This window comes from Asterias rubens, unplaced genomic scaffold (genome assembly GCF_902459465.1).
Source record: "Asterias rubens unplaced genomic scaffold, eAstRub1.3, whole genome shotgun sequence".
Taxonomy (NCBI): Eukaryota; Metazoa; Echinodermata; class Asteroidea; order Forcipulatida; family Asteriidae; genus Asterias; species Asterias rubens.
In genome coordinates, this window is record NW_022985716.1 from 25,544 (window position 1) to 47,727 (window position 22,184).

The 22,184-nt window shown below is 38.7% G+C and overlaps 1 protein-coding gene across 1 annotated transcript; it reads left to right on the plus strand.

Moving 5' to 3' along the window:
- Window positions 1-80: 80 nt before the first annotated feature.
- On the plus strand, window positions 81-21,570 carry LOC117306329 (anaphase-promoting complex subunit 7-like). Its single transcript, XM_033790932.1, has 15 exons — window positions 81-240; window positions 3,697-3,819; window positions 4,277-4,459; window positions 5,690-5,805; window positions 6,235-6,348; window positions 7,529-7,616; window positions 8,044-8,139; window positions 10,349-10,437; window positions 12,395-12,512; window positions 12,981-13,122; window positions 14,594-14,739; window positions 15,768-15,880; window positions 19,724-19,840; window positions 20,499-20,664; window positions 21,218-21,570. The coding sequence occupies exons 1-15, from the start codon at window positions 172-174 to the stop codon at window positions 21,227-21,229; spliced, it is 1,692 nt and encodes a 563-aa protein (XP_033646823.1). The 5' UTR covers window positions 81-171; the 3' UTR covers window positions 21,230-21,570.
- Window positions 21,571-22,184: the final 614 nt, after the last annotated feature.

A 22,184-nucleotide genomic window follows, 5' to 3' on the forward strand; every position in this document is an offset into this window, starting at 1 on the left:
AAATGCTAACAAATATAAAACAGCTTTAGAATAAATTGGGTTTCTTTATGGGGTTATGTCATGTCAAAGGTCACACCTACTTAATCTGTTTTGATTTTGAAGCGGAAAGAGCACCAGAAGTTTTCCAATTATTTCTACAGAGAAACGTCAAAAACTCCGACATCAACAAGTATGATGGCTATTATTGACCAAGTCAAGATGCTTCTTGAAGAAGGATTGTATTCAAATGTTGTGATGTTGGTGAGTTGCATTTCCACACAATTCAACTTTATTTTTACAAATACAATTATGGGTGTTGGTAAAAGTCGGAGGTCGGAGGTAGCCGGAGGTAGCCGGAGGTTGCGTTAATTGCGTGATATTTAATTTAGAAATATTACTTACACACTCAGAGTGAAGTTTGGAAGACTCTTATGCAGTTTACAGGGAATTGTAATTCAATTCTGTATCCATTGGGTGGGGGAAACTATGCCTCCACGGTACGAACCGACTGGTCGTGTGGAGTACTTGTGTTGAGTAAACAAGGTCACACCACTGTATGTACATGTAGCGCCCTCAAAAACAAACGGAGGTGTGTGTATACGCACCGTGTAGTTGGTGAGTACATGCCTGTACACGCACCACGCATGAACCCTGTAGTAATTATGGTGTATTTTTAGTCCTTTTTTCATAAATAATAAAAATGTAAAAAAATAATGGTTATCAGGTGACATAAATAGAGAGTCGTTTGTGATTTTTTGGTAATTTTCCGAGGAGTAATAAAGAAAAAAAAGGTAACCTCCGGCTTTTACCATGTAGTCAAAAATAAAAATAAATGCTTCACACGACCGTATACGGTGTACACTGTATGTGTGTACACTGCATAGGCCGAGTGAAGACGGGCTATCAAAATACGTAATTTTAATATTTTTTTATAAATAATAAAAATGTAAAAAAATAATGGTTATAAGGTGACATAAATAGAGATTCGTGTATGATTTTTTTTGTAATTTTCCGAGGAGTAATAAAGAAATAAAATTAACCTCCGGCTATATACCTTTCTAGTCTAATACACCATAATTTCTGCAGGGTTCTCGCGTGGTGCGTGTACAGGCAATTACGCACCAACTACACGGTGCGTATACACACCTCCGTTTGTTTTTGAGGGCGCTACAGTGTGACCTTGTTTACTCAACACAAGTACTCCACACGACCAGTCGGTTCGTACCGTGGGGGCATAGTTTTCCCCCACTCAATCGGTACAGAATTGAATTTTAATCCCCGTAAACTGCATATGGGTCTTCCAAACTTCAATCTGAGTGTGTAAGTAATCTTTTTAAATTAGATATCACGCAATTAACGCAACCTCCGGCAACCTCCGGCTACCTCCGACCTCCGACTTTTACCAACACCCTACAATTATTATATATACCCAAATTTAAATTGCCGCCGTGCGTACACAGTGGTAGGAACACTGCCGTACGATTGTATTTCAGTGGAAAAAAACCCTCGCTCCAGTACAGTGTCAGGGTCAGTAAGCACTTTTATGGATGGATTTGGTAACAATTTGCTGATAATTTTTTTGTGATAAATTACCAAAATCAAATACTGTAGACCATTGCCATGGAGCACGATGAGCTACAATACGTTTACTAAATACTAGTACGAAAAAGTAAATATACTAACTAAACTAAGGGTCGACTGTGTAAAGTACTAAAAGGAAAAGTTTCTGTATGGCGCCACCACTTTTTCATTCGAAATAAAATAACATAGTATCAAATTTACTAGTTGCGATAATCGTAACCCTCCATCCTCCCGACGGTCGGAGACCGGAGGGTTACGACACAAGACTGATAGTGATATTATCGGTGTAACTAGCAGTTTTGACCAGTTTTTGCCAGACTCGTGATCAGATTCGTCCTTTTTTTCCACTTTCCAAAATTATGACAGACATTCTAAACACATGGAGTTGATCTTTATTGTATGACAACGTCATCTGGAACCCTTAAAACAACATCATGAAAATATTTGGCAGAAAAAACGACAAAAACTTACCAAAAGACTGACCGAATATATCCATAATCCATAGCGGGCCCAACTAGTGATTTTGAAAGTCGCACTTGCTTGGCAACAACCAATCAGCGTGACACAACCAAACACGCATCTGGACGAGCCATGGCTGTCGTATGCGTATCGGCCATTCCAGCTTGCAAACTCAACGCCTGTGTGTGTAAGCACCGATCCCCCGCACCGAGTGCGCAGCATGCAGGCATGTACATGTACATGTACATGTACTGTATGAAAATCGTGCGTGTTTGGTTGGGTCACGCTGATTGGTTGTTGCCAAGCAAGTGCGACGTTCAAAATCACTAGTTGGGCCCGCTATGGATTATGGATATATTCGGTCAGTCTTTTGGTAAGTTTTTGTCGTTTTTTCTGCCAAATATTTTCATGATGTTGTTTTAAGGGTTCCAGATGACGTTGTCATACAATAAAGATCAACTCCATGTGTTTAGAATGTCTGTCATGATTTTGGAAAGTGGAAAAAAAGGACGAATCTGATCACGAGTCTGGCAAAAACTGGTCAAAACTGCTAGTTACACCGATAATATCAGTCTTGTGTCGTAACCCTCCGGTCTCCGACCGTCGGGAGGATGGAGGGTTACGATTATCGCAACTACAAATTTACCTGATTGATATATCCCTTTTTGTAAAAATTAGTGAAAAAGTGGTGGCGTCATACGGAAAGTTATCCGTACTAAATACTAGACTAGTGTTTTTGTAGTGGTCAATAAATTATATTATTTTTTAGTAGTAGTACTAGTAGTTTTAGTACTAAATTAATTAGTTGCCATAACGTAACCCTCCTGCCGATGGCTACGAAGCAGACGCAATTTGTGAGCAGGGCGAAATGGTTAAAAACGTACAATTTCGACAGCTAGTCAGCAGATTTGCTCCATTTTGACCACTTTTGAAAATCATGACACAAATTCTAGAAACACGAACTTGATCCTCAATGTCTAATGAATCCTACAATATCACTCAAAACACCATTGAGGAAATAATTTGAAGAAAAGGCACAAAAACTTACCAGATTTCCGAGCGAAAGACACAGGTTGAAAATTCGAACCTGAGGGGGGTGGAGCTTCGGCCATGTGTGCACGTCACCGGGGTCAACGACTCAGCGCTGCATGCGGTGCATTGTGTATCCCGGTAACTGTGTAGCCGTAGTCTTGATCCAAGACCATTGATGTTGCGCGGTCACACACAACCAACGTTCCGATCTATGCACGGCAAAAACTGTACACGCTTGTTATAATCGAACGTTAGCAGGCGCTCTGTTTCTCTGATTTCCGCATCTCACCGCGTGTACAAGACTACGGCTGCACAGTTGTAGGGATGACTGCTTCGTAACCCTCCGGCTATGCCGTCGGCAGGAGGGTTACGTTATCGCAACTATATATTAATATACATGTAAAATAAAACATCGTAAAATAAAACTAATATTAGTAATATATAAAAATACAAAAGATTGGCATTCATCAAAAGAGTAGTTAAACAAAGATTAAGAAATGGAAAGTTCAGTCTATGTGGAATCCGACTTCCACTTTTTTACTCATTTTGATCTAAAAATAATAGTCGAAAAATTGATAGTCGAATGAGCATTCTTTTCATTTATAAATCAAACTAAGAACAAGTTGTATTTATTTTTACTTGCAGGCAAGCTTGATGAAAACAGCCAGTGAACAGAACTCAGAATTACTGACTGGACCAGAGAAATATCAACTGCAGGTTTACTACGCTGATGCACTCTTTGAGATGCAAGAATACAAAAATGCTGAGGTACACAAGCCATAGCTATCATATCAGGTTTCATGACTTGAAATAATCACTATACAGAGTGATTATTTCACATTATTTCACAGTTATGATACATATATCGTAACTGGAAAATGGAAAACCATACACAGTTAGGGCACGGCAGCTAACAGAACAAAAATGCATGGCAGTGTGAGTGTCAGCTGTAAATTTTGTAAGGATGAATTTTTTCAGGTGTACGTCAACCAGTAAGAGGGGCACTACTGGTGTGTCGACGGCCATGGCCGCCGTGAATGTTGAGGCCTGGATGTAATGCACAGTTGTGGGTACCAGAAAGCCGGAATCAAAATGGATATCGGGTACTCAATCAATCAATCAATCAATCAAAAGAAATTTATAAAGCGCCAAAATCAATAAGGCAACTATAAAGTGAAGAATTTTGGATGAGATTTAATTGATTGATTCGGTTTCTACTTTCTAGGTTATTTACAGAAAAGCTCTCCAAGTGAAGAAAGTGTTGAATAAGAGCAAAGTTAAAGGACCGGTACCCACTCAACCTCCTCAGTCTATACCTAATGATGGACTTCCCTCAGAGCTGAACGTCCGCTATAGAATCTACGAATGTAACTATCATCAAAAGAACTACAAGGAAGCTATCGCAGTAGTAAGTACCCTAATCGCAGTAGTAAGTACCCTAATCGCAGTAGTAAGTACCCTAATCGCAGTAGTAAGTACCCTAATCGCAGTAGTAAGTACCCTAATCGCAGTAGTAAGTACCCTAATCGCAGTAGTATGTACCCTAATCGCAGTAGTAAGTACCTTCATTGCAGTAGTAAGTACCTTCATTGCAGTAGTAAGTACCCTAATCGCAGTAGTAAGTACCCTAATCGCAGTAGTAAGTACCCTAATCGCAGTAGTAAGTACCCTAATCGCAGTAGTAAGTACCCTAATCGCAGTAGTAAGTACCCTAATCGCAGTAGTAAGTACCCTAATCGCAGTAGTAAGTACCTTCATTGCAGTAGTAAGTACCCTAATCGCAGTAGTAAGTACCCTAATCGCAATAGTAAGTACCTTAATCGCAGTAGTAAGTACCGTCATTGCAGTAGTAAGTACCCTAATCGCAGCAGTAAGTACCCTAATCGCAATAGTAAGTACCCTAACTGCAGTAGTAAGTACCTTAATCGCAGTAGTAAGTACCCTAATCGCAGTAGTAAGTACCCTAATCGCAGTAGTAAGTACCCTAATCGCAGTAGTAAGTACCTTCATCGCAGTAGTAAGTACCCTCAGTTGTTAGTGTGCTGGCACGTTAATCCGGAGGACGTTGGTTCAAATCACTAGTAAATTTTTCTTTGTTCCACCCAAAATTATTTTTAAAGGTAAAAGTACCTGTCGACAGGGTTGAATATTAAGCAATATGTAATGCAACAGCCAAAGGCCTAGGATTGTATTGTCCAATTTACATGAGTGTTGTTCTTGGCACATTCTCTCTCTCTCTCTCTCTTAAGTCCTTTAGGGCATTTGTTGAGAAACAAACTCTTTAAGCCTCCCTGTCCAGAGCAGTTGTCCTTAGCTCATGTATGTTATGTCTTTTCAGTGTACGAATGTTGTCAGTCCACCTAGTTTTCGGTCTTCCTCTTCCAGCGGGACCAGCAACATGTCCTTCCATTCACTGCTTCTCAAGATTTACCCTGTCTCTCCTTGTATGCCCTACTCTAGCTTCTTCTCTAGTATGAAGTTAACTAAGGTTTTTGACTTTATGTCCGTCGTTTAACTAAGGTTTTTGACTTTATGTCCGTCGTTTAACTAAGGTTTTTGACTTTATGTCCGTCGTTTATTACAATTGTTGTCATTTATATGCGATGACCCAATCTCTTTTCGTTTGTTTTTATTCTAGTTGCAGAGTATTCCAGCCAAACAGAGGAAGCCTAAAGTCAACATGGCCCTCGCTAAGCTGTATCAAAGAATCGGAAGTGAAAGACCAGCTGTTACTTGCTTTAAAGAAGTTCTCAAGTAAATAGTGACTGGCATGCCATTTCTCAGGATCTTTCATGATTGCATATTTCTATCAAAATCTCCTTGAGCTTTCAAATTTTCTTGAAAGAAGTAAAGCAGTCACCAGATGGTGAAAAATTAGTTTATGTTGTATTCAAATATGTAGAATTTCACTTTTTCTTATGGCAATTTGTTTTACTGAGCTTATAGCTACTTTTTGTGTTTAAGCAGCTCCATGAAATTGTTCCCAGTCTGTAAACCTCCTGAAATGTAACATCTGGGATGTTTTGGGTCTTCAATATTGGGGAACCTAGGCCTTCGAGAAAGACCCTGCTAGGGTTGAAACGTCAGGCCATCAACTATTATTTGCATTTATACCCTCTGTCCTTTTGTTTTTTTTAGTAAGTTGTTTGCAAGAACTAATTCTATTTTCTTGTTTCTTTACAGGCAGTTTCCTTTAGCGCTAGAAGCTGTACTTGGCTTGTTATCTCTTGCTGTAAAGGGAACTGAGGTTGCTGCACTTACTATTAACAGCTTACCAAACACCAACAACATAGAGTGGTGAGTAGTTTAGGTGTGGGATGTTTAAAGGAACACATTGCCCTGGATCGGTCGAGTTGGTCTATAAAAAGCGTTTGTAACCATTTGTTATAAAGTGCTTATTGTGGTTAGAAAGATGTTTTAAAAGTAGAATACAATGATCCACACAAATTGGCCTCGAAATTGCGTGTTTTTCCTGACTGATGCGGTCGGCCATTTATAGGAGTCAAAAATTTGACTCCCATAAATGGCCGACCGTGTTAGTCGATGAGGTTAAAGGAAAACCATGCAATTTGGAGTGATACTTATGTGGATCATTATTTTCTACTTTTAAAATATCTTTCTAATCATAATGCATTTCATAACAAACGGTTACAAACACTTTTCAAAGACCAACTCGACCGATCCAAGGCAACGTGTTCCTTTGACCTTCATTAGTAAAATTAATTTGTGGAGGTAGTGCTTTCAGCTAGGCTTCTGATGGATGATACCCAAGCCTACATCCGTATGGACTGTAAAGGGGGTAACCCTAATTCAGGAGTAGGTAGCAACGGCCCCTGGACAAAATATTTGATTGTAGCCCACACCTTGAAGTAGCCTTTAGGCCTTGTGTATCTGGTGACTTGCATTATAAAAAATACCTCAATGTGTTTGTGCAATTTGATCGGTCAAAGAATGGTCCTGTTGGGGTGTATAACTATGTGGTATGAAGACAGCCTCTTTGAACTAGCAAATAAAAAGTCCCCAAGCAGGCATAATATTGTATCAAAGTTCATATTATTTCATGTTGTTCAGGGAACTATCAAATTAATTGGTTTTTATTCATGCATATTTTTGTTTTATTTAATCTTTTTCACTAGAGATTTGGTGGAAGTGAACTCTCAAACAATGTATCAAACTTTCTTTATTAAAGTATATGCACATGAAATTAGCATAATGCTAATTATTGTTAATTTTCAGAGCTCTTAGTCTGGCTCTTCTTGAGAATATCTGAAATGAGTTAATTGTGTGTAAGAGATTATAAGCCATGCAAAAGTTAAATTGCCTAAGGATTGGCCCTTTGCAAGTAAGTTGAACACTTAAAATAATATATGCAAAAACAAATTTTCTTTTTTTGTTAAAAGTGTATTAATATACTTAATATACTTTTTTTTGAGATACAGCTAAAGAATAGAAAGTAAATGTTTTTTTTCTCTATAAGGTTAACTTTCTGGTTGAAGGGACACTCCTACAACGCAAGCAAAGATTATGCAAAGGCAGTTAGCACATTCAAGAGTTTGGAAACTGGAGTAAGTTGATTCAACGTAAACTCAACAATCTATTTTGAGATATGGCGGACACCATGCTACAACACTATTACGATTGGGTTAATTTGGTGAACACCCAAACCAAACAGTGCACTTCTATAGTGTCCGCCATTCCTCAAAAAGGCAAATGGGCTGGAATAAGTGGACTGAGGCCCCTGGCTGGTTCGAATCCCACTCTAGTAAATTTGTCTTTGTTCAACCAAAAATTCAAATGATATCTTAAAATTTTATAGTCCAATTTTGATGCCCATGTTCAAATTTTTACCTTTTGTGAAGAATGTTTGAATATCCTATTTGTTTTCCTTTTTTGTCTTTTAAAATTGTAAATTCAAAATGCAATTTGGTCGTTGGACCGCAAACTTTGAATGTTTATTAAATAAATCATAAACAATATCTGTCTCTTTTTCAGAGTGTATTGCGTGAGAATAGTTCAGTCCTGTGCTGCCTTGCTGAAAACCACTTTCTGGCTGGTGACCTTGCTAATGCTTTACTTGTTTATAAAAGGGTGAGTTTCTTAATCCTCCATGATTGACTCATTGATACATACAGGGTGAGTCCAAAAGAAGTTGACCGGGATTGGTGGTGATTTAAGCACTCTCTCCTGCTTATTAGAAGAAGAAAAAAAAATGAAAGAAATTGATGATTCGTAAGAGGAATTATGTCTATTTTAAAGACACTGGACACTATTGGTCATTGACTAAGACCAGTCTTCTCACTTGGTGTATCTCAACATATGCATAAAATATTAAACCTGTGAAAATTTGAGCTCAATTGGTAGTAGAAGTTGCGAGATAACTATGAAAGAAAAAACACTTTTGTCACACGAAGTTGGGTGCTTTCAGATGCTTGATTTTGAGACTTCAAAATCTAATTTTGAGGTCTCGAAATCAAATTTCGTGGAAAATTACTTCTTTTTTGAAAACTACGTCACTTCAGAGGGAGCCATGTCTCACAATGTTTTATACTATCAACCTCTCCCAATTACTCGTTACCAAGTAAGGTTTTATGCTAATAAAGGTACTCATTTTGCAAGCTGTCCAAGGAATGAGTTTTATACCCTTTGCTACTTACTCAGATGTTTAGATCCAGTCAAGCATTAACATTCCATAGACAGCTACAAACATGAGTGTGTTTAGTAACACAGACATAACTTCTCTGAGAAATGATCAACTTGTTCCATTCTTTTTTTCAGATAAGTAGGAAAGAATGATTGTTTGATATGTGTTTCACTGGGGTTTTGAGTGTCAGTTGTTATTTTGTTTTTTAAGTCATAAATCTCAGTCAACATCATTTTGACCTGCCCTTTATTTGCACTCATCACGTTTAGTTTTGGTCAAGCAAGCTCACTTCTTATATTTGGTTATCTGGTAAGGAATTTATCGTCTTCGACGACTCAAAAACAGAGTTGCTGAATCAATCATTCAGCCAAGAAAGGCTACTCATATTTCACCCTGCGTTGAACCACTCCACTGGCTTCTTAGTACCTATTTCATAGTTCTGCTTAGCTTAAATGCTTACCAAAGAATTCTAGACTTACAACACCCTGTAACTCTATGGATTGTATGAATTCTGCGACAAGTAGAACCATGCAATCAGTTATGGTTCATAAGCGCATTCACAAGTATGTTGAGTTTGAAACTTTAACTTTTATTTATAAATGTTTCAGTGATTGAACACCTCATCATCTCAGAGAATTTCTTATCAACCAAGTTACTGTAGACTTTGCTCCAATCCGATTCCTGTATTTGTACAAAGCCAGATTAAAGTCTTGTCATTCAGGTGTAAGACATACTTTGGGGGGCTTTTGATGTATCAAATCAATCATTCAATTATTTTTGTTAGTGAGCTGACAGACAGTTGTTACATGTGACGCTAGCGCAAAAGGTCAGTCTGGGGACTGTAGTGAGGAGAATGGCTGTGATGTTGTGTGGGTTGGGGGTGGGGGTAGGAGAGGGAATAGACGCTCCATTATCAGGCATGTGAGACTGAGAATGGCTGTGATGTTGTGTGGGTTGGTTTGGGTTGGGGGTGGGGGTAGGAGAGGGAACAGACGCTCTGTTCTCAGGCATGTGAGACTTCCTCGTTTACGCAGAAATCTGCATTTTTTATTTTTCCATTCCGCATTTTTCTTAGGTGTTCTGCTTTTTTCCCTGTCTCTGTCAGTCCTGTATTGGCCGATTTAGGTCCGCGTTATTTTTTTTCTTCCCGCTCAACAACATTATCAAACAGCAGTGCAAGTAAGTAAAGCACCTGGCATTGGGAATAAACAGCAGTGCAAGTAAGTAAACACCTGGCATTGGGAATAAACAGCAGTGCAAGTAAGTAAAGCACCTGGCATTGGGAATAAACAGCAGTGCAAGTAAGTAAAGCACCTGGCATTGGGAATAAACAGCAGTGCAAGTAAGTAAAGCACCTGGCATTGGGAATAAAGAGCAGTGCAAGTAAGTAAACACCTGGCATTGAGAATAAACAGCAGTGCAAGTAAGTAAAGCACCTGGCATTGGGAATAAACAGCAGTGCAAGTAAGTAAAGCACCTGGCATTGGGAATAAACAGCAGTGCAAGTAAGTAAAGCACCTGGCATTGGGAATAAGCAGCAATGCAAGTAAGTAAACACCTGGCATTGGGAATAAACAGCAGTGCAAGTAAGTAAAGCACCTGGCATTGGGAATAACGGTTATTAAAGGTGTTGGGTTTCCTTTTTTCCTCCTGCAGGTTCACTCTCTGGACCCACTCTGCCTAAAAGGAATGGATATCTACGCTTATCTACTTGCTCGTGAGAAACGCATGGATGAACTGATGAGGTTGGTGAATGTGCTTGTTGCTAGGTAACCGGTCGTAAAAATGAGACTGGCTGCTGCACTTTGGTTTGGATTGTGTTTGTGTAATGGCTGTAGGAAAAGCTGACAACTCCTTCCGATTCTGCAGAATAATTCCCAGAAAATAAAGGAATCTTTCCATGTTCTGAAGAACAACCCTGAAAATCTCTCTGATACTGGAAACCTTTTTCCTATATCCTATATTATGTTGAATGCAAGTCAAAAGATCTTTCTAATTGTTGCACAAAATCCCCCCTGATTTCAAAGATACAGTTGACGCTCCCAGTTCTTCTGTGTTTACTCAACTAGGGTTGACCATAACCAACTAGGGTTGATCATAACCAACTAGGGTTGATCATAACCAACTAGGGTTGACCATAACCAACTAGGGTTGACCATAACCAACTAGGGTTGACCATAACCAACTAGGGTTGACCATAACCAACTAGGGTTGACCATAACCAACTAGGGTTGACCATAACCAACTAGGGTTGACCATAACCAACTAGGGTTGACCATAACCAACTAGGGTTGACCATAACCAACTAGGGTTGACCATAACCAACTAGGGTTGACCATAACCAACTCAGAAAACCAACTCTTGAAAAGTCCTCAATGTTCTTTAGATCTTCTTAAAGACACTCTGGACACTAACGGTACATGTAGTTGTCAAAGACTAGTCTTCTCACTTTGCGTATCTCAACATATACATAAAATAACAAACCTGTAGAAATTTGAGCTCAATTGGTGGTCAACACGAAGTTGTGTGCTTTCAGATGCTTGATTTTGAGACCACAAATTCTAAATCTGAGGTCTTCAAATCAAATTCGTGGAAAATTACTTCTTTCTCGAAAACTATGTTATTTCAGAGGGAGACGTTTCTCACAGTGTTTTAAACTATCAACCTCTCCCCATTACTCATTACATTGTAAGGTTTTATGCTTATAATTATTTTGAGTAATTACCAATAGTGTCCACTGCCTTTAAAGAAACAATACAGAAATGGTAAGAAGAACAAACAAATTGGGTGTGATCCCTGGCTACACGGCAGTTAACGGTTGTATGGCTTCTGACTGGCACCCCCGAACAAAGATATTGACAAAATAGGGACACCGCCAATATAGGGCTAGATAGCTCAGTTGGTAGAGCGCCGGCACGTTAATCCGGAGGTCGTTGGTTCGAATCCCACTCTAGTCAATTCTTTGTTCAACCCCAACAAAATCATTTAAAAAACTTACCCAGTCAGTTTCCCTTGTGGTTTAAATGGATATCTGAAACAAAAAGTCGCATCCCCTTAAGGTGATCCCCTGGCTGCCGCTTCCCAGGTTGTATCGTAATTTTGGTGTGATCCCTGGCTACATGGCAGTTAACTGTTCGTTGTATGGCTTCTGACTGGCACCCCCGAACAAAGATATTGACAAAATAGGGACACCGCCAATATAGGGCTAGATAGCTCAATTGGTAGAGCGCCGGCATGTTAATCCGGAAGTTGTTGGTTTGAATCCCACTCTAGTCAATTCTTTGTTCAACCCCCAAAAATCAAGAAAGAAAAAAAACGGGAAGATCACAGATTCACATAAAACTTACACAGTCTTATAATGATGATAGTAGAAAACATCCCTTGGATATTTCTGTCTTGAGTGTCATATTTGATGAGAATTTTGTTGTTCTAGAAAAGTTTATTTAAACTTAATAATGTTTGTTGTCTTTCAATTCCCAAAGACACTCGGGGTATGCAGGTACCCCTGGTTCATGAGAAGCAAAAAGAATTAAGTGTCTTCTTCAAAGACACATGTTTTTGTGACTTGGATTTGAACCCCCACTGTGGTGAATCAGCCACCAGAACTTCAGTTTGACAAACTAAAAGTCACTCGGCCACAATACACCAAGAAAATCTATAATTCCGATGAAATAACTGATTCTGTTTTTCATTTGTTGTCAGTTTATCTTTCCAACTGATGTCAGTTAGTGAGCAGAGAGCTGAACCTTGGATCGCTATGGGTTACTATTATTCTGCCAATGCTCTTAGAACAAGTAGGGCTGTCTACTTTGCACAAAAGGTAACAGTGATTGTTGATTTAAATAAGAAGTGTGTTATTATGTGTATTATTAGTACATGTAGTAGTATTATCATTATTATTAGTAAAGCATAAACTTGGAGGTCAAATTCTGTTTTAGTAAATTTTTCTTTAACAACCCCAAAATTTGATTATTATAAGTACTCTGTTAATTTCTGCTGGCATTTGTAGGAATATTACAATCACTGTTAGAACTCAGAGACAGAATATACATTATTAGTCCTACTTAACCCCTCCCCAAAAGTTTCCAAATACATCTTATTCGGCAACATTTCAGTAGTTCTTTTCCCTCCTAAACCAATTTTGATGTCTCCATTTTGTAATTGTGTATATATCTTCTGTTGAAAGTTTGTGTCCTCTATATATTTTCCTGTAGTTCAACCCTTGGACGCCATGGGAAATTTGTTTTTAAAGAATAAACCATTAATGAATACTAATTCTCCCGAACAGGCCTACCAGATTGACCCACGTAATGTGCAAGCATTGCTTCTAAAGGGCAGTGTGCTTCAACACATGAGTAAAACGCAAGAAGCTTTACTCCATTTCAGAGAAGCTGTACGGATGGCTCCATTTAGATTTGAAGCTCACCAAGGTATAATCACCAACAAGAATCGAATAGTCATTCTAAAAAGAACCTTAGGTTTCAACTCGATGTGTCAATCAGTATCAAAAAGCTTTCTCTAGAAGACGATCAGAGCATACTGATCAAAACGTTGAGTTGAAACCAACAGTTCTTTTCAGAACCACCCCAACTCAATTAGCGATTATGATTACATGGTGTTACTGCGAACCTTACTGTATCGTTTTTCTACCATGCAAAGTTTCAAACCCTACTTAAAGGCATTGGACATTATTGGTAATTGTCAAAAACCAGTCTTCTCATTTGGTGTATCTCAACATATGCACAAAATAAAAAACCTGTGAAAATTTGAACTTAATTGGTCATCGAAGTTGCGAAATAATAATGGAAGAAAAAACACCCTTGTCACACAAAGTTGTGTGCTTTCAGAATCTAATTCTGAGGTCTCGAAATCAAATTTGTGAAAAATTACTTCTTTTCTAAAACTTTGTTACTTCAGAGGGAGCCGTGTCTCACAATGTTTTATACTATCAATCGCTGTCCATTACTCGTTTGGTAAGTTTTTATGCTAATAAATATTTTGAGTAATTACCAATAGTGTCCACTGCCTTTAATGAAATAGTCATCATCATTTCATTTCCAGACTTTTATCTGATTTCAGACTTTTGAAGTCAGTCTGCTGTTGAAGGAAATCAGCTGTGATTTTGTTCATATTATAACTAAATCCTGCTCTTTGTTCTATTTTTACTATGCTGATGATACTGTTCCTAAAAGCTTCTTGAAATCTTCACCCCCTCAAGTTGTTATTCTAGTTTAAGACTTTTTTGTTAGCAATGAATCCCACACGTCATCCTAAGGTCATTCTGAAAATCTGTGTGCATTTTCATAGATTTGGTTTAGCACATAAAGTATCTAAGCACAGCAATATTATGCTAACCAGTTACCAGCCAAAGTACCATGTCACAATGTACCATCTGTGACGTGGCTGGAGCAGTTTGACATGTATGAAATTCATGGCTCGAAATTAGCACTGGACCATAGGCTCAAGTTTTGTGGTTTTAACAATGGGCCAGTAAACCTACAATGGGCCAGTAAACCTACAATGGGCCAGTAAACCTACAATGGGACAAAAGTGATGGTCTTGTGTTTTGCATTTGAATAAAATACCTTGTTGTGTAATTTTGTTGTGAAAATCATTTGACTGTGAATGTGATAATTATCTTTCAATTCTTTTTTAAGAGTATCAAAATACACTAAGTTGCGCATAAAAACAGATGAACCAGAGCTGCTCTGAGTGCATAACTTAGAAAACTTCTTGTCTGCTAGTCCATACAAATTTTGAGCTACAAGTCTTGCGGACTTTCCTCAAAATTCCAGCTCTGTAGCAAAAATATTGGCAAGAAAAACTCTACAAATTCTGTGCTGTACAGTTTATTTTGTTTGCCCCCTCTTAACAACTTTGCATTTCTGTTTTGATATCCAGGTCTCGTCGACTGTTATGTAAAAGCAAGCAGAATCCGAGAAGCTTTAACTACAGCGTCCAACGCTTGTAAGGTCCTGAGTAACAGTGCTCGGTCATTGACGCTCTTTGCCTCAGTCCTTGCTAAAGATAGCCTATCTGTGGACAAGGTAAATACTGTTATATCCAACATCATGTCAATAGGAGACTTTAAAACGCTAGGTTTAGAAGTCTTGTGGTCGAGCAGTTGAGAGCACCAAATACAAACTCTGGTGTTTCTGATCAGCAGATTGTGGGTTGGAGTCACTTGTGTCCTTAAAGACACTGGACATATTTGTAATTGTGAAAGACCAGTCTTCTCACTTGGTGGATTTTAACATATGCATAAAATAAAAAACCTATGAAAATTTGAGCTCAATTGGTCGTTGAAGTTGCGAGATAATAATGAAAGAAAAGCACTCTTGTTTTTAAGATACTTGATTTCGAGACCTCAAATTCTAAATTTGAGGTCTCGAAATCAAAATGGGGGAAAATAACTTCTTTCTCAAAAACTATGTTGCTTCAGAGGGAGCCATTTCTCACAATGTTTTATTATATCAACGGCTCTTCATTACTTGTAACCAAGTAGTTTTTAAGCTAAAAATAATTTTGAGTAATTATCAATAGTGTCGACTGCCTTTAAGCAAGACACTTGACCATTGCTTCGTCCTTAGGATGGGATGTAAAGCCGTTGGTCCTGTGTGTTGTGTAACGCACTTTAAAGAACCAGACTTACCGGGTAAATTTTCATTGTTTATGTAGAACTGAGCAGGCACACATTTCCAAGAACAATGGATTTACCTGGTAAGGCTGCTGTCACCTCGCGTCCAAAAAGTTTTGTACCCCAAAGATTTACACTGTTATTAATATGTGCTGATTTCTTAGTTTTTGTTTTCTCAACTTTGCCTGCAATTTTTGTGCGTGATGTTTTCTTCCCAATTTTCACAGAGCTGAGGAAGGTACTGAGGGCATGAACAGTGCTAACATGAGGAAGGTACTGAGGGCATGAACAGTGCTAACATGAGGAAGGTACTGAGGGCATGTACAGTGCTAACATGAGGAAGGTACTGAGGGCATATACAGTGCTAACACACATCTGTGTCTGGGTAAAACTCAAATTAATATTCTTTATCCTGATGCAAATTTCCATCTATTAAAGGCAAAGTCGATGTTGGAGAAAGCCTTGGCACAAGAACCTACTTACTTAGAGGCAGTGTATCTCTTAGCGGAGGTACTGGGTGAAGAACAACGCTACACAGCTGCCATTGACCTGTGAGTATGTCTTTATATATTTACGGTAATGAAAAAAAGGAGGCCTCAAAGTAAACATAAGCTTTACAGCTATGACCGTTGCTAAGGGTGTTGCTCAGGACGTTTTTAACCTCAACACTTGGAAGACGTGTGATGTCCCCGTAGCCAAAGCTGTAGCCACCACTTCGGACACTGCCTTAATCACTGTAGCTCACAAGCCTGAGGAAACCTGTAAATGGGGTGCTTGATGTGTGAACCAGAAACACCAGGGCTAGCCCCTACTCTCACATGAAAAGTGTTCTGGGGTCCATTTCACAAAGGGTTAGAAATTGTCCTTACTTAGGACTAGTCCTAGGAGATATTAAACACTTAAGGCTACACTTAAGTTAGGACGAGTAGCTCATCCTAGTTCTTGATAAGAGTAGTCTTAACACACAAGGACACAAGTGCCACGACAGGGACTCGAACCTACCCTCTGCTGATCAGAAACACCAGAGCTTCAGTCAGTCTGGGGTTCTTTACCTCTATGCCATGACACATCATAGATCTTTTTCGCAAATACTGAGGCGTGCGCGTAAAGCTTAGATTAGGTGCATTGTGGTCTAGCTGGTGATTAAATTTGATCCATATCTATCCCACAATGCACCTCATTCAACAGTCTGCGCTTGCGCAATGGTATTTGCGAAAAGGTCTATGTACTTGTTGTATTTAGATGAAAGAAATAAAACCTGGAGACTACTGAGCGGGTTTGAATCCACGTGACACAGTTGTGCAACCGCTTAGAGTGTGCGCTCAATTTGACTTAAAGGCAATTTGGGATTGTTTGGCTAAGATAGTTATTGACACAAAGTCATTTGAAAACTTAGAAAAAACCGTAATGCAAGTTGCCATTTTGCAATACACTCATATTACATGATATAACTTTGCTGCATGTATCAATACATCGTGTCCATCAGCATGACACACTCTTAAAGGCAGTAGACACTATTGGTAATTACTCAAAATAATTATTATCATAAAACCTCACTTGGTAACGAGTAAAGAGGAGAGGTTGATAGTATAAAACATTGTGAGAAACAGCTCCCTCTGAAGTGACGTAGTCTTCGAGAAAGAAGTAATCTTCCACAAATTTAATTTGATTTCGGGACCTCAGATTGAGAGTTTGAGGTCTTGAAATCAAGCATCTGAAAGCACACAACTTCGTGTGACCATGGTGCGACAAGGGTGTTTTGTCTTTCACTAATATCTCGCAACTTCTACGACCGATTGAGTCCAAATTTCACAGGTTTGTTATTTTATGCATATGTTGAGATAAACTAATTGTGAAGACTAGTCTTTGACAATTACCAATAGTGTCTTTAATAATAATCAACAATCTGTTTTCCTCATTTCTAAAAAAAAGTGGGACTTTTGAAGCAAAAACGATCTTTTTCAGGTTTAACACCATGACCATCTGTAAAACATGTACATTCGTGGCACTGTATGCAATGGAGGAGTCCAACCTGGGCTTGCAAATTTTATAAATTAGTTCACATTTCAATCACACCAATAATGTGTACACCCTTTCCCACACAGAAATAAGAAGTGTCTTACTTTTGTCCAAATACATTTTTTTATGTGGTGAAAAAACATTTCTAATTGATATACTGGTATGCTTTACTTAAGACTACTCATGGGGTGTGCTGACTGGTTATAAGAGCACCCAATTGAAACTCTGGGTGTTTCTGCAGAGTTTGGGTTTGAGTTCCTTTCATGGCACTTGTGTCCTTGAGCAAGATCCTTTATCATAATTGCTTTGTCCTTCGGTTGGGATTTTACTATTATCAAGCTGTTATTAAGGAGTTGAAACCAACGGTTCATTTCAGAACCATTTAGAGATAGTCATAACATTTTGTTATCAAAAACCTTTCCATATTATATTATGAAGCCATAGGTCCTGTGTAGTTAAAATAAAAGAACCCAGAACACTTAACTGCGGAAGAGTAGGGGCTACCAAGCACCCTTGATTACTTGTTTCTTCAGGCTTTTGCCATTTTGTAGTTTCCTTTGCAAGTTTATAATCTTGTGTTTATTTGTTTGTCTTGTGTTTTTTAAGGACCCAAATGGAAATACATGTGAGCTGTTTTGTAATCAGCTTTTTGGATATTCTTGGCTTTTAATCAGTGTAAATTTTATGTAATTCCTCTGTATACGCAGAATGTTAATGGTGAATAAAAGTATGATAATAAGGGAATTAATGTGTGGTGAAGAGGTTTTCAAGTAGTGGTTAAAACCCGCCGAGGCCTGGTTCTTGATATGTTTACCGAGACAAAGTCGAGGTAAACTATCAAGAACCAGGCCTCGGTGGGTTTAAACCACAAGTTGAAAACCGATTCAACACACTTTGATTCCCATTCATAAATACCCTTACGGTAAAAAAACATCAACACTTTTTGGTCAAAAAGTAAAATAAGTGCAAAAATTATAATTGTTCAATGATTTCCTTCAACACAACACCCCTCCAGCTATGAAATGGTAAGGCCCTTGGGTAAACAACTCCTTAAAAGGGAATGCTGTACGCGTCGCGCGTATCGCGTGATGTGGCACAACTGTCCTGGCCGTTGCTCTCAACCAATAGGAATGAAGAAACTGTCTTATAAGCACAGGTGCAAGCTCGAGTGTCACACCCGTGTTTCTACACTTTTACTGGTCATTATCAAAGGTTTAAGCACCACCACGTGACGCCCTCTCCACCAATAGGAATAGCGTAACTGTCTTAGGTATTTATGAATTATTAATATTAATACTACGCCCAGAAGCTCCTTGAATACTTCATCTCTGTGGTGTACTAAAGTGTGAAAATACCATCTGTTCATTTTTTTATCAAATTTGGATCATATTTTCATATCTTTCTGTTTCCTGACTCTATCCAGTGTTTCTTGAAGTGATTATATTCAATTCAAGAAGCATTTATTTCATACTGACTCAATAATAAGGTACAAACATTGTAGACATTTGTATCACACTATGATTTAACTGAAAATGTATGTAAATGAGTCGATATGGAGGGAAAAGGTGAAGCAAACAATGTTACTTTTGTTCTTGTCCCTATGTGACAGACAAAACAAACACAAGCTGACAGCTGACACCAAACAAACATAACCGATACAATTATTTGGTTTTTAATCTTGCCCCAATTTGTGTAAGCTTCAGAGCTGGCAGAGCTCAAATGAACAGGGAAAATATCCCCAGGCTACTTGGGTTGGGTGTCAAGCCCCCCCCCCACAACCAAGCAGATGTTATAATTCACAAATATACCTGATCCCAAATAAAACTCAAGATCTCAAAAACTCACGATTGCTAAGTAACAAATCTAAATTTAACAACCGTCTGTTCAGTTTTTCAAATCATTCCAAACCATTAAACCTAAGTGGTATTATAAGAGATGTTAAATTTGCATCGGGGATAAAGAATATTATTTTTTGTTTTTTTTTACCCATACACCGATGTGTGTTAGCACTGAACACTCAGTACTTTCCCGAGTCCTGTGACAAAATATCACAGGCATGTTACTCGGGTGGGATTCGAACCCACGACCCTTGCAATTCTAGAGCAGTGTCTTACCAACTAGACTACCGAGGTTGCCCGGCAGCTAGAGGCAGTTGGAGTCCTATGTTTTGGCAGCGGGTACCGCAACAATATAAGAGATGTTGAATTTGCATCGGGGATAAAGAATATTAATTGGTTTTTTTTTTTACCCATACACCGATGTGTGTTTAGCACTGTATACTAAGTGGTATTAATTACATCGTCACTCTGCATTTTAGTTGGAAATTATAAGTCCTTCTCATCCCTTGTTTTGGTTTCTGTGTTTATATTTCTCAGACTTCGACGCCAACTCCAACAACAAAGTACATGCCAGCTACACCAGATGCTCGGTGACTTTCTGTCTCTGAATAATGACCTGCAAGAAGCTTTGGATCAATACAGTGTAGCTCTAGGGTAGGTAGAAAAAACAACAACTTCACTTTGGAACCCTTTACGCACGTCACATGCGCCGACTGTGCCTCGCTCAACATTTGGTGGGCAATGTGTAAACGCTGCGTCGCCAAAATGCGCACATCACTGAATAGCGCACAGAGACATTGCCCACCAAAAGGGCGCATTGAAGGTTATTCTGATGATGACGTCAGGTGAATTGGGTCAATAGTTGTAGACAATGCACTCCAACATGCGAGTTGCTTGGGGCGTGGTACGTAGAGATTCAAATAAGTCATATGAGAGTTTAAAGCCAGTGGACACTATTGGTAATTGTCAAAGACCAGTCTTCTCACTTGCTGTATCTCAACATATGCATAAAATAACAAACCGGTGAAAATTTGGTCATCGAATTTGAAAGAGAATGTTGAAAGAAAAAACAACCTTGTGTGCTTGCAGGTGAATAATAAAATAAAAGGCTTTGGCTGAAGTATTCTATTTATGTGAGAAATTACCTCTTTCTCAAAATCTACGTTACTTGAGAGGAAGCCGTTTTTCACAATGTTTTATTACTATCAACAGCTCTTCTTTGCTTGTTACAAAGTCAGTCTTTTTTTTTTATTAGTTACCAATAGTGTCCAGTGCCTTTAATGATTGATTGTTTTCACCATCCTTTCCGTAGGTTGGATCCAACAAACAAGAAAGTCTTAGAAGGAATTCAGAAAGTTGAGAAGGTTACAGACAACGTGGATCTTGGTCAGGAAGATGATATGGAGGCACTTGAGGAGAGTGGGGAAGATGTGGATTATGACGCCAGTGATACTGAAGTCTCCTGGGCTGATAATGAGGTCAGTTAATATTGATTATTGGTAATTATATTGATTATTGGTGAGATATTGGTTATTGGTGAGATATTGATTATGAGGTAAAACATAGTTATACATAATTACTATGAGATGAGATATTAATGATTATAATGTGATCAGATTTTGATTAAATATAAATTTGGTTTGCAGTAACACCATTTGTTAGTCTACTTGCTGGGTAGATTTTGTTCTTTAGAGAACTGTCTTGCTATATATTCTACTACAACAGAGTTGTTCGTTTTTTTCCCGGAGACTTCTCAGTTCTGAACAAAACTGTCCTGCTTTTAAACTACCTTCTGGGCGGAAGGTAGAAAATGGGCTAGGTCTACTACTTTAGCTTATAGGATCGTTATTAACTGATAAAAAGCAATATTGATCAAAGCAATATATTGAGTATTAGGTAAGATACATACTAATTCTTGTTTAGCAACTTTCTTGGAGAACCTCACCAGTGTTGTGAGAATTGCGGAAAGAGTCCGAACACTATCATTGTCCGGAGCTTTAATCTGAAGTGTATTCTTTGTTTCCTCGACAGTGGTTCAGCTAGTAATGACTGTCCACCATCTTGACCTCCAGGATGAAACCAAATCATTGAGCTACAGCGGCCAGCTACAAGAGGACCCCCCAAAACTGGTTCATCTAGTAGTATAAGTGTGACCCAAGTATGCATAGTTCAGTTTATATTTGGCACACCTTGAGCAAGTTCATGTGTGCGTATTGAGGCGACTGCTGACCAGCAACAAAGATGCGCAATGAGGCACTCATTCAAACCACTCATTTGGAAGCCTAGTCAACCGTCCGTACCACGGTACTTAACACTCCATTGCCTTCCGCGTTTTCACTTAAGTGTCACTGGTTCCCCTCTGCGCTTAACACTGTTAGCATGGAACAGGCTATTGGGACCAGTGAAAAAAACAATGTTCTGAGGCTGGTTCCAAACGGTCAACCACAGTATTCAACCAATGGTCAACCAGCCTGGGTTCGAGTCAAATAGTCAACCTCTAGTTAACCATGGTGTCCTGAGGCTGGTTCCAAACGGTCAACCACAGTATTCAACCAATGGTCAACCAGCCTGGGTTCGAGTCAAATAGTCAACCTTTAGTTAAAGGCAGTGGACACTATTGGTAATTACTCAACATAATTGTTATCATAAAACCTTTCTTGGTGACGAGTAATGGGGAGAGGTTGATGGTATAATACATTGTGAGAAACGGCTCCCTCTGAAGTGCCATAGTTTTCGAGAAAGAAGTAATTTCCACGAATTTGATTTCAAGACCTCGGATTTAGAACTTGAGGTCTCGAAATCAACCATCTAAACGCACACAAATTCGTGTAACAAGGGTTTTCTCTTCTTTCATTATTATCTCACAACATTGATGACCAATTGAGCTCAAATTTTCACAGGTTAGTTATTTTATGCATATCTTGAGATACATCAACTGTGAAGGCTAGTCTTTGACAATTACCAATAGTGTCCACTGGCTTTAACCATGGTGTCCTGA

What these genes read in the sequence shown, in the direction of transcription:
- LOC117306329 (XM_033790932.1), top strand. Translation starts at nt 172, where the DNA reads ATGATGGCTATTATTGACCAAGTCAAGATGCTTCTTGAAGAAGGATTG. An exon ending in ACAAGGAAGCTATCGCAGTA is followed by an intron (nt 4,460 to 5,689) that starts GTAAGTACCCTA and finishes TTTTTATTCTAG; the next exon opens with TTGCAGAGTATTCCAGCCAA. An exon ending in TACACAGCTGCCATTGACCT is followed by an intron (nt 15,881 to 19,723) that starts GTGAGTATGTCT and finishes TATATTTCTCAG; the next exon opens with ACTTCGACGCCAACTCCAAC.